Consider the following 11,745-nt stretch of genomic DNA (forward strand, 5'->3'; position numbering starts at 1 on the left):
CGGGTCGGCTCCGAGAGAGCCAGGGGAGCGGAACCGGGCTCGGGTTCGGTGAGCCGGAAGGCGGAGGGGTGGATGTCAGTCGGCAGCCTTGCTTAAGGGGTCGGCTCGGTTCTTAAGCGCTTTTCTTCCGTCTCAGTTTTTAGGCCGTTTTGAACGCTGTATGGAAGGAAAGAGGCTGAGTCCGTTTTGTTGACGCTTTGGACCGAAGCAGAGAAAGACGCAGAGGCAGCGGATCAACCTGCTCCGCCAGACGTTGAAGACACGTGGGAGGTTGACTTGGAGGATGTGTAAAAGCCCGGATTTGCCGAGAAATTGTAATTATAGTTTTGCCACGATGAGACACAGGCACTGTCACTGACGTACCGGCAGTGCCATTAAAACGTGCTCTGGTTTAAATACCTCCATTTAGCACAGAGCAGCATGCCTGTGTAGGTAGGAAAGATGCTTTTCAGGTGTGAGAGGGCCTGTCTGAGCTGATGTTCAGGCAGGAAAGAGGAGGTTTTCCAGGCCTTCTGTGGCTAAAACAGGAAGGCTTGATGGCTTAAAGCTCTCCTTGTCGGCAGCTTAAGCCCTGACTGCCCAGAGGGTTGTGCTCCAAGCAATGGTGGCACGCAGCTGGAGTGTGACACAGACAGGGCTTGTGCCAGTGTACAGCTTTGCTTCAGCATCTCTTGGGCAGCAAAGAAAACCCTGAGCACTGTCTGTTTCACGCTGGCTGAGGTTGCTCTAGCAGATCCGTCTGAAACCTCAGGCTGCCAACAGCCTTGGTAACACACAACATGCCCTCTGCCCAGGCATCCAGGGCCACCCTAGGGTGAAGATTTGGGAGAACATCCTCTGTTACTTCTGGGGGAGCTGGAGGCTAGGGAAGAACTGATTGCTCACAAAAGGCCCCTGCACACAGCATCTAGGCTGAGTAAAAGAGAGTGGATCTCACTTTTTAAACCAATACAGAGAACGTTCCTAGAGCTGGTTGGGAGCACCAGCTTCCCTGCTGAGCTCTGGGAGGAGTGCTGGCCAGAAAGAAGCATTGCCTTTGTATTTAGCAGTTCTCTCTCTCTCTCCACAAGCTGTATCATGTACAGACAAGCTGTTTTACTCGTGTGCATGTTTGGTAACATATAACATGTTGGAGGCTTGCTTTTGTTGTTTATTTTGGGTGTGATGTGTCAGTTTGGTGGCAGCAGCTCTAAACACCCAACCCTCCCTCTGTGCAGCTGCAGGAGTGTGGTGGAGGCTTTTGAGCTGGAAACCGAGGAGGGTTTTGTTTGATTGTTGAGAGAAGAATTCAGGCAGGGTTTTGTGGAGGTGTGAGTGAACACACAGGGATCCAGGCAGAGATTGCCAGTCTTGCAAAAAGGCGAGTAGACTCAGGGTTTGAATGAGCCTTTCCTTATGGAGATAGCTTTGGAATTGGATGGGCTGTGGATTCAGGTCCTAAAAGGTCAAAGTACAGCAAGTTGCACTGCCACCTCCCCTCTCCCAGGAGGGATGCTCAGGTGGGCTTTGTTCCGCGCTGCTGCTGGTTGGTGTGCCCAAACAGCCGGCCTGATGGAGCCCAGCAGTGATTCGGCAGGAATCCTTGGATCTTGGCCGATACCAATCAATCCTGCTGGGCTGCTAAAATAGATATGGCCAGAGCATAAAATAACTAATAAAACCAAAATCCTCCGTGGAAAATTCATTCTTCAGGGTCTGAAGTTGCAGTTCTTGTGCCAGAGAGAAGCTAGGAGGAGAAAGATTTGAGGTTTTCTAGCTTGAAGGAGGGGAGAGAGTATTATTGATCTTGTCTCCCAGACCTGTGCAATCTGTTTGCTGTGTGTCACTTAAAGGATTCGCATCATGGTAACCATGATTTATTATCCGATTTCTTTTTTGCCTCAACCTCTCAAAATTGTGCACTGGCTTGAACCTACAGTAATAAACCCGCACAGTTGTTCCCTCTTATCTCAGGCATGCATGTAATGCTTTCTCCGCTGTGTGTACCTGATTCATTCGTGCAGACGGACAGCAAGGTGAAATTCAGGGGGGAAAAAAATTCCCTTCTGACAGAGAGTGTGGGGTGGGCATCGTTTTCCACTCCATTCATTGCAATCTCCAAGTGAGAACAAGACTCCAGGCAGGCACCACACCAGCTGTGGCCAACAAGAGCAGGCAGGATCTTTGTAAGGATTAGCTGCAGCTGTGCTGGAGGACCCCCATTTAGCAGTCTGTTGCAGGGACTTGGCCTCCAGGAGTGACTGAGGTGGATGAATGAGTGTTAGGAAGGGTGCAGGGCACAAACAGCCTCGGGTAGGGCTGGGTGAGGAGCTGGGGTCTAGCCCTGAGCAGGAATTAATGAATAAGCCGTATCACACTCAAGATATCCTTGAGAGACACCACAGAGGGCTTTGACTCATAATTTATAGGGAAAAGCTTGGCAGGTTTGTGCACATCGTTCTGTCAGTACGTGTGTTGCAGGCTGGAGGGGCTTGTGTCGCTTTAGCTCTACTAATTAGTGACTGTAGTCACCTCTGTGTTTAGACAAGTCTAAAATCAAGGGCTGCATTACCATCCTGTCAGAAGTCTGAGGGCTGCTCTTAATTAGTATCTCTCTGTGCATGAAGGTTTTTATAAAATACAGCCGTACAGCTGTGATATTTGCCTGGACTTGCATCTCCCAGAGTGGAAGAATAGGAATTATTTGTGAGCTGAGATCACCAGCAAAAATATCCCCTGCAGGAGGAGAGAGAGAGAGAGAGGAGCTTCTGGCTATATTTTAATATTCGTCAGGCAATGCTTAAACATCTCTCCTGAATTATTTAAATGAAAAGGCCAGGCCTCACATCTGGGAGCTGTGTTGGTATCTAGGCTGTGGCCTGCCCCCACTGGAGTCAAGTGTGACAAGGTTTTTAAGGGGTTTTGGTGCAGCAAAAGTAGCACTTCTGTTGTAGTCCCAGTTGACTCAGATCCTCCTGGCAGCCTTTAGAATGCTGCCATGATCCAGGAAGCCCCTGCTGCTTCAGGAAAGCAGTTTTTCATGTGTATGCTGCTGGTTTTCCCCTCTAGAACCCATTTGGCATAATAAAACACTCTTTCCCCAGGGTTGCTGAGCCATCCAGTCAGCTGTGTGAGACTGATGGCCCCCAGATCATGAAGGCAGCACTTGGTACCCAAGCAGGGAGTCGAACCAACCTTGTTACCCGCTCATCTTAGCAAGCCCACAATATCCAGCACAGTGGGAGGGTGTGGAGGAGTGCCAAGGATGGAGTGTTTAACTGGCTCGATGTCTTTTCGCTCTAGAAAGCCCAGGATTGCATTGCAGTGTCATTCTCCTAAAAAGATGGATGAAGTAAACAAGGATTTGATGAATTCCCTGGGCAGGAGCCCCAAACCTCCCAGTACCAGCCGTGAGGCTTCATGTCAGAACCACAGACCAGGAAGGCGTTTGTTGCTTCCTGATAGCTGCAACCAGGGGGCAAAAAAGTCCTCAACTGTTAGACAAAAGGCTTATAATTCTGGTGTCCCCACTCCAGAAGCCTCCAGCATCTCAGTGGTAAGTGCAAAGAGCAATTCTTTTTTTCTACCGTGGACTTCCTTAAATGAAATAAAACAAGGTGCACCTGGTGTGGAGAAACACTGCTTTCATCCCAGCTCATCCCAGCCCTTCAGTTCTGTCAGAGGCCTTTGTGCAAGTCCTTGACCCTTACAAAGTGAAGCCTTGAGGTTTTTCCTGGTCACAGATGTTCTGCTTCCCTTATGGCCAGTGCTATGTGAGTCTTCATGACATAGCTGTGTTTAGGTTACCAGTGGGGCAGGTAAGGCAGAGCAGTTGTGACTGCAGAAAATGTTTGGAAGTAAAACCCTGATGATTGCTTACCTCATCAACCCTCCATCCACGTTTTGAGTTGACTTCAGGCTGCACTCTGCTGGCAAATCTCCTCTGTGCATTGGGCTTAAGTTTCCAGGAGTGTGTGCCTCTTCTGGTTGTTACTGACAGTCACATTTATCCCTGAAGTTCTGGTAAAGTGAGTTTCATTGTCTCACTCTCTGTCTTGACCCAGAAACCCCCCCTCCCGCTGTGCTGTAACTGCTCTCACATTTCTCTCACTGCATTTCAGGCTGTTTATGCTGCACCCCGTGCGTACCCTTCTTTGCTAAATCAGGCAGACCTCGAACAGCACAGCCCTAAAGGTAAATACACTGAGAGGTGGTACAGCAGGATATGGGCCATAACCCTTATGGATGCTTACACTGAGTGTGCTCACAACTAGGCTGAGGCTATAGCTTAGTGCACTGCTTTCCTTCCCCTGTCAGAGCCAGGAAAGGTGCTAAGATGCCTGAGTATCCCCTGAAAAAATGAATTTCATCTAGAGGTAGAGCAAAGTGATCTGACCACGTGGTAAAACCATGCTCCCTTTTCTCCTGAATATTTTCACCCCCAGGGTTTGGGTAGACTGCATTGCTGTCAATGGGAGTTTGTTGTATGGTGATTGGCGGTGTCATATGCCAGGAGAGCACTGAATTTACGTGTGTTGTCACTGGGTATGGGGTCAGCAATGCCCTTTCCCTGCCTATCCAGAAATTGGACTCTTTAAAGCTGTATTCAGTAGCTGGGTACCCATAGCCAAAATCATGGTTCTCTCTCACTTATTCATTCTGCACCCAACTGTGTCCCAGAGTGCCTGGTTCTCTCTGAGCTGCAAAGGCTCTTTGTGCATACTGAGCTGCTGGTCCCACCTGCTTACAGGAGTGTGTATTGTGGGTGCACAAACACAGGCACAGAGCAAAGCTGAAAGATCTGGCAGCCCTCTCCCTGCCCCTAGAGCCTCCTGGGGGGTGGATCATAGGCTGGCAGCGTGGGGAGAAAGTGTGCATGAGAGAGGATTTTAGGGCTAGAGAAAGATGGTAAAAGTATATACTACCTTCCTGTGTTTGGAAGTGACATTTATTTTTGTGAGTGGGGACAAATGATTGCATCCTCAAGTGAGTCTTGACAAGACAGACTCATCTCTAATGAGTGGAGACAGATCTCTATTTATGATCTGCTGCTTCTTCAAGGAGGAAGAAGCTATAAAGCTGGAAATGTAATGCAAATGAAACACTAAGTATTGACATAAATAGTTGATAATGCACAAAGTGCTGTAATGGATGGTGCCATGGATTTTGCAACAGTGGAGTGACAAAACTGGAACAGCTGTGCTCCCTGGCAACAAATATAAATCAGGGCCGTTCTGTAAGGACCCCAAGTGAGAGATGTGTGTGAGGTTAAAGGAACTGCAGTAAACATTTTAGGGATTCCTCAAAATCATCGTAACCTGATTATTGGTATAGACCATGCAAATGTTAGGATCCTGTTTATCCTGTTTAAGGAGTCCTTCCTAAGAGAATGGAATAGAGAAGGGAGTTGGGTCAGTGTTTGTCTCCTCTCTGGGTGAGCAGACAATGCATGGCTACAAGGGTCGTGTTGGGGCTGCATAAGAAAGGCAGATGGCTGCAATAAAGGACTCTCTCTGTACCTGATCATCCTGAAACGTGTCTGGCTTCAGCACTGTTGGCTGCTGTACACAACTGCTTTGAATTCGGTGGAACTCACCCTGATGCAGGCAGAAGCACCTGTAGCAGGGTGAAAGCCTGGCACCAGAGCTTGACATCCACAACAGTGGCTTGTGAGCCAGAACCTGAAGCCAAGTCAAGTATTTAGAAATATCAATGAAGAATCAGCAGATGAAGAGCTCTCGTTCCACCAAAATCTATTTTTGGTTCAATGCTTTGCTCTGTCTAGGGAACAGTGCTTTTTAAAGCTTGCATGCAATTACTTAATTTAGGTTAAGCTTCAAATTCCCACTTTGCTTCTGTTCTATTCTTTGCAGCTTGTTTAGCAATGTAAACAATTTAGTTTACTTATGGAGTAAATGACACGGTTTAATTTTAGCCAATTCTTGGAAATACATACTTCTTGCTTTGTGCACATTTCCATTGAAAACTCTTGGCCAAATGGTGAGACTGCTAGCTGTTCTACTTTGTGTGGATCTCAAACCACTGCTGATGTGAGTGGGACGTGTGTTTGAGCAGTAACTGAGGAGAGGTTTGTCCCAAGTAAGGTGTAAGGAGGATCTTTAGCACCTGAAGATGGCCTGAGCAGTTTGTTGTCTCCTGCACTGTTCACAAGCCCCTTATCACCATCTCTTCAAAGTTCCTCCATGTTGTCACTGAATCTTTCTCTCAGAGCATCCCAGGGAAGCAGGGGAATCCCAACCCTTTCTGAGGCTGGGGAAACCATGCACTAGAGACAGAATTTTGTACGTGATCGTATTGGTAGCGTGTGTCAAAGCTGGGAATGGAAACAAGTTCCTCCCAAGCCGGGTCAGTACCCTACATACTAAAATTTGATACAATCACTCTCAATAGAGGCTTCTATGCCACATGTGCAGGTGTGGAGCGATGGCTGGTGCTTTCAAATGTTTGTTTCTGTCTCTCAGTCACGACTTTCAAGATGCCTGAGGATACTGTGAATCTTCTGGATGCACAAGTGATTGGACCAACCACTGAGCACCTCATCCAGTCCGATTTCCCTGAACAGTCGTTTAAGCCCAAAGTGCAGATTGCCTTCCAAACACTTCCAGGGCAGTGCCCTCGGAGTATTGAAATAGAGAGGTGAGTGTAGCAGAAATACTAAATCACAGCTTGAAGCAGTGATGGAGGATCTGGTGGGAAGGCAGGGCCAACCCAGGGGCATGCAATGTACCCGAGTGGCTGGAAGGGCTGGAGCCAGGATCCCCACCCCTTTCCAGACCTCATTTAAGGATTGGCAGTGGAGGCAAGGGGATTTTGCTGGAGCTCCCTGTGTACCTGATGCCTTCTGAAGCTAAGCAGCTTTTTCCCTTCATTTTTGTGCCCACAGCTGTTGCATCTGAGCAAACACTTTGGTAGAGCAAATTCTCAGCTATAAAGCAATGTTTTTCAACATGGTGACCACTACTAGCTATGTATTTTTAAATTTTTTTTGCCAGCACTGAGCAAGAGCCTGCATTGCTGTGTTTATAACAATCTGCATGGCTGTCTGGAACGTGGCTTGTATTTCACATTGCTGTCACCTCTGCTGAAATGCACCATCCACTGACTTGCTGTGCTGACATCCACTGTCTGGTCTCCATAAACATTCAGTGAGTGTCAATGAATGTCAGTGGGTGCCATTTTTTCCACGTGGAGGAATTCAGTGGCACACTTTTGTCTCATGCACCCTTCCGTGTCAGATGCCATTCTGTCGGACTGCTCCTCTGCAGCCATCTGCCACGCAACAAAAGCACGTCCTGCATTATTGGTGGGAAGGTTCAACCTCTCCTGATGTCCCACTGACATCTGTTCCAGTATAATAATGTAAGAGGCATTGCTTTCAGAGCAGCCCTGCTGTGCTACTGGTCTTTGAGTATGTGTATATAATTTATAAATAAAAATATACGTATGGGAGGGCTGTTGAAAAAAATTTTTACTGATGGAGTGCACAACCTAAAAGTTTGGACACTGTATAGGATTTGTATCACTTCTGAGCTCTCAGACAGCACTTGCTAACTTAGAATTACTTGTCATCATCTTTGCAGTAGAAAAGCTGCACAAGTTCCTGCTTCTTCCTGGCCCCAGTGCTCCTTGCAGGTTTCCTGCTGCACATCCATGTTCTGCCTGCTGAGCCAACTGTATTGTGGGAGTTGTTGAAGTGGGTCTCTGAAGTGATTCGCATTTGACAAACAATAAAAAGGAGAAAGAGGGGGGAAAAACAAACAAGCTAACAAACAAAACAACCTCGTAAGTCTCTTTGGAGAAGAAAGCAAGCTGCTGGAAAAATATTTTAGATCAACCCTGATAGGATCCACAGAGTAGAACAGTGACATAGTCCTCCGTGTCCCTGAGAGTGTTCTGTGATCCAGCTTTCTGTCACTGTGGGGCTGATCCAGACAGCAGCTGCTTTGGGTTGAAACCAGGTGCATTTCCACATCGCCTTAGCTCAGTGCCCACAGCTAACTCAGATAAGTTACTGTTGGCAATAGGAGTGGGCTGGCAATGGAGGCTCCTGCAACCCTGCTTTCATTGCGTTGGGCTGTTAGATTTTAAAGCTCTGATGATGTCCTTTGCCTTCTGGGAACCCTGCTGCATCCTGCTATAAGGGTGTGCAGCGTTACAGGTTTGGAAGCCCTTCTGGGTGTGTTAAATGGTCATTTATCCAATTCCCAACAGGAGGAGACAGCTGTATCTCACCCTGGATATCACTCAGCTCTTAGCCAGCGAGGGGATTGACTCCGATCAGCTGATACCAAGGCACTACGATCCTGACAGCATGCCAGCTATCGAGGAGAAGAAATATCCCGTCCACCTCCCACTAAAGGTAGGAGAGCACATTTGGCACTTGTGATCTCGTTGCTTACGCCGCAGGATGTTTCTGAGGATCACAGGACACTGATTTGACAATAACAATATTACAGTGCTTTACAGCAGGCATGTCCAAACTGCAGGCTGCGTGCAGCCTGGCACTGTGGCCGCCCCCTGCTCTGCAAATAAATAACAATATAAGTTTTGTTACTTTCACATACGTTAACTATGTAATCTATTTTGTGAAGGCTGCTCCAAAGGCTATGCCTCCTGTTTTATTCTGTTGGCCCATGATGTCAGAGGCAGATGTTGGTGGGATGGCAGAAGAGATTAAACCTTCCCACCTGTATTCCAGGACGTGTTGTTGTGTGACAGATGGCAGCAGAGGGGCAGTCTGCCAGAATGGTGTCTGTCGTGGAAGTGCACATGAAGAAAAGGTGTGTCATTGAATTCCTCCATGTGGAAAAAAATGGCACCCGCTGACATGCGTTGACACTTGCTGAGTGTTTATGGAAACCAAGCAGGAGATGTGAGCACAGTGAGGCAATAGTTTGTGCAGAAGTGACCCACTGCTGGTACAGATTTTTACAAGTACAGGCTCTTGTTCATGGTTGGAAAAAATGGAGTTAATGGTGGCACTGTTGAAAAATGCAGCTTTGTAGCTGAGAATTTGCTCTTTTGAATAGTGTTAGTGTGCTCTTGGTATCTGCTGTCAATTTCATGGAAATAAATAGGAGGCATTATATGCAGCCCAAGACCACACTCAGTATGGCCTACACAAGCCAAAAGGTTGGACACCCTTGCTTTAGAACACTGGGCTCTGAAGGATATCCCCATAATGGTGAGCATCTTTTGCAGGGTGACCACATTTTCTGTTAAACTAATACTCCTTGAGGATGTTCCACAGTGTCGTGTGTGCTGTTGTTGGGTGTTTCTGAATGCAGTAATCAGCAGAATGTGTGTGCAGAACTAATCCACGTGCTGATCTCTCCCTTGGGGAGAACTAGAGGTGAAGATATTGCTGTTTGGGAGAAGGCTGTTGGTCAAATATCAGCTTTTGCCCTTACTTGCTTTCACTTTTAGTGGCCTGTTCAGGAACTACAAACTTCTATAGCTTCCTCATGAGAGGATCGGGCACTGATCTCTGCTCTCTAGTGACCAGTGATCAACCTGAGGGAGCAAAACAAAGCTGCATCAGGGAAAGTGTAGATGGGATGCTGTAAGAAGGTTCTTCACTGTCAGGATGATAGGGCATTCGGAACTGGATCCTCAGGGCAAGGGTGGTCATGGCCCCAACTTGCCTGAGTTTGAGACAGCACTTTCATGCATAGGTTTTGATTTTAGGGTGGTCCTCTGTGGAGCCAGGAGTTGGATTTGCTGGTCCTTGTGGGTCCCTTCCAGCTTGAGATGTTCTGTTGTGCACACTGATTTTGCTTTCATTAAATTTTGTACCACGAAGCTAGACTTTATTTCAGTCACTTTGTGGCTTTTTAGATCTTTGACAATGAAGAATATGACTGTCGAACTCCAGAAGAGTGGATCTCTCTAGGACTGGAGCCAGGATCTCATGAAAGAAAGCCAGTGCCTGGGAAAGCACTTCTACCTACAGATGATGTACTGGGACACGGTAAAGCCTGAATGAGTTACTGCTCAAATGCTGCATCGCTAGCCATTGCTGGGCCCATTCAGCAGAAGGGAGTGTGTAGTTTCTGATGAATGCAGCTCTGAATAGCAGAAAAGCAATAGCTTCTACTGATCAGGTTCAAGCAGTCAGAGCAAGAGATCGAGGATCTTGATGGCTGCCAGTCCTGCCCTAGTCTGACTGTTTCCATATTTTAGGTGTCTGACTTCTTGCTGTGTGTGTGTGTGTGTACAGTTGCCCTGGGGAACATCACACCTGATCACTCCTCAGAGGAGGAAAATTGAGTGCTCTGGGGTGTGCAAATAATTTGAAATGGTATGTGGTGAAACTTGAGTTAGTTATTCAGTTATCACAGCAGTATTGATCCGAGATTGACAGAGATTCAAGTTAATAAGTTGATTTCACTGCAGCCTTATCACTCTGATCAGGAAAGTCTATTTGCTATAGCCATCAGGAAAAGGGCTAAAAAAACCCTATTAGGTTAGTTAGAAAAACTAACCCTGTTTTAATCCTTGATTCTCTTCTCAGAGGACCCCAACAGCCAGAAGTTAACCTACAAGTGGATTGATGTTGGTGTTCTGGATTATGACAAGCAGACGAAGCTCTATTTGGTGCATAAGTTAGATAAAAATGGGTTGGTGCGTGATGAAGAAGGGAGACCCATCCTTAATGGAGGAATAACTGCAGAAGGTGGTGCAAGTAAGGCTTTGGGGGAACTGGCACACATCCTGAAAGGCAGTACGTTACTCACACTGTTCCTAGGCAGAGATGGGAGTGATGTCAAGAAGTCATTTAATCCTCTCAATATTATTCTTGACACGTATCTGTTTAGCCTGTCCTGAAAAACCTTCATGGGAGAGACCTTCATGCCTCATTTTCACAACCTATTTGAGGGCTTCCCTATGGAATTTCTACCTTTTTCTGTCTCCCCTCTTCTCTGCCTTCATAACAAGTGAAACATTGGTCTTTGAGCCAGCACCATTTTGAGGGGGGTCATGGGCAGATTAAGATCAAACGTTCACCTTTTGAAAAACTTGGAGATGCTGCTAATTTCATGCTCCTTGCTTCCTGCTGTCCTGACTTGCTCCTTCACTTTGATCTCCATTAAGCTGACCCAATTACGTTGTCCATCAAATAGCTGCTGTCAGCATTGCGAACCATTCTGAGTTTTGTGTTCCCTGTAGGACTTTGTAAACTTTATTTTCGTTTTTCAGAAAGAGCCCCGCTGCTGCCATGTCAGTACTGGGTGCCACGAGTTCATCTCATGTTTCTGGCCGAAGATCCTCAGTTGTTTGCACAGAGAATAGTTTCTGCCAACTTCTTGCGTAAAAAGACGCAGATGCTGCTCCTGTATCACCTGTGTGTGGACTGCATGCCTACAGATGGACTGAATAGCATCAGCGAGACAAGCCTGGAGAAAATGAAGCTGTGGGCTCTGCATACACCCAAACTGCAGAAGAACAGGTAAAATATCAAGTACCTATCTTGGGTCTCAGCCTTTAAGCAGTTAACATTGTAGGACTTCATAGATTGATGGAACGAGTGGCACTTGAGGCAGATCTAGAGCATCCAGCTCAGCCCACGGGTTTCACCTGGTTTTCAGCATGTGCAAACCACTGTCTTACCCAGAGAGTCACCAGAATTAAGTAGGATGAGAGCCCCAGTGGCATCTGTGCAGGATGGGTTACCTGTTAGTATTCCCAGGTGAGGGAGATGCACTTTGCATGCAGATCCACTGAGCCATGCTTGCAGCTGCAGTT

At 47.0% G+C, this 11,745-nt stretch overlaps 1 protein-coding gene across 1 annotated transcript in view; it reads left to right on the forward strand.

Moving 5' to 3' along the window:
* Positions 1-201: 201 nt before the first annotated feature.
* Positions 202-11,745, forward strand: part of DNAH1 (dynein axonemal heavy chain 1) — a gene marked incomplete at its 3' end in the record, with an annotated part of 72,181 nt that continues 60,637 nt past the window's right edge. Inside the window, exons 1-8 of the mRNA XM_079540465.1 lie at positions 202-263; positions 3,283-3,535; positions 4,101-4,173; positions 6,462-6,636; positions 8,212-8,359; positions 9,838-9,970; positions 10,514-10,684; positions 11,200-11,449. Of these exons, the coding sequence (XP_079396591.1) occupies positions 3,323-3,535; positions 4,101-4,173; positions 6,462-6,636; positions 8,212-8,359; positions 9,838-9,970; positions 10,514-10,684; positions 11,200-11,449 (1,163 nt within the window). The 5' untranslated portion in view covers positions 202-263; positions 3,283-3,322. The remainder of the gene's footprint in view (positions 264-3,282; positions 3,536-4,100; positions 4,174-6,461; positions 6,637-8,211; positions 8,360-9,837; positions 9,971-10,513; positions 10,685-11,199; positions 11,450-11,745) is intronic.

This window comes from Tetrao urogallus (assembly GCF_951394365.1).
Source record: "Tetrao urogallus genome assembly, chromosome: 10".
NCBI lineage: Eukaryota > Metazoa > Chordata > Aves > Galliformes > Phasianidae > Tetrao > Tetrao urogallus.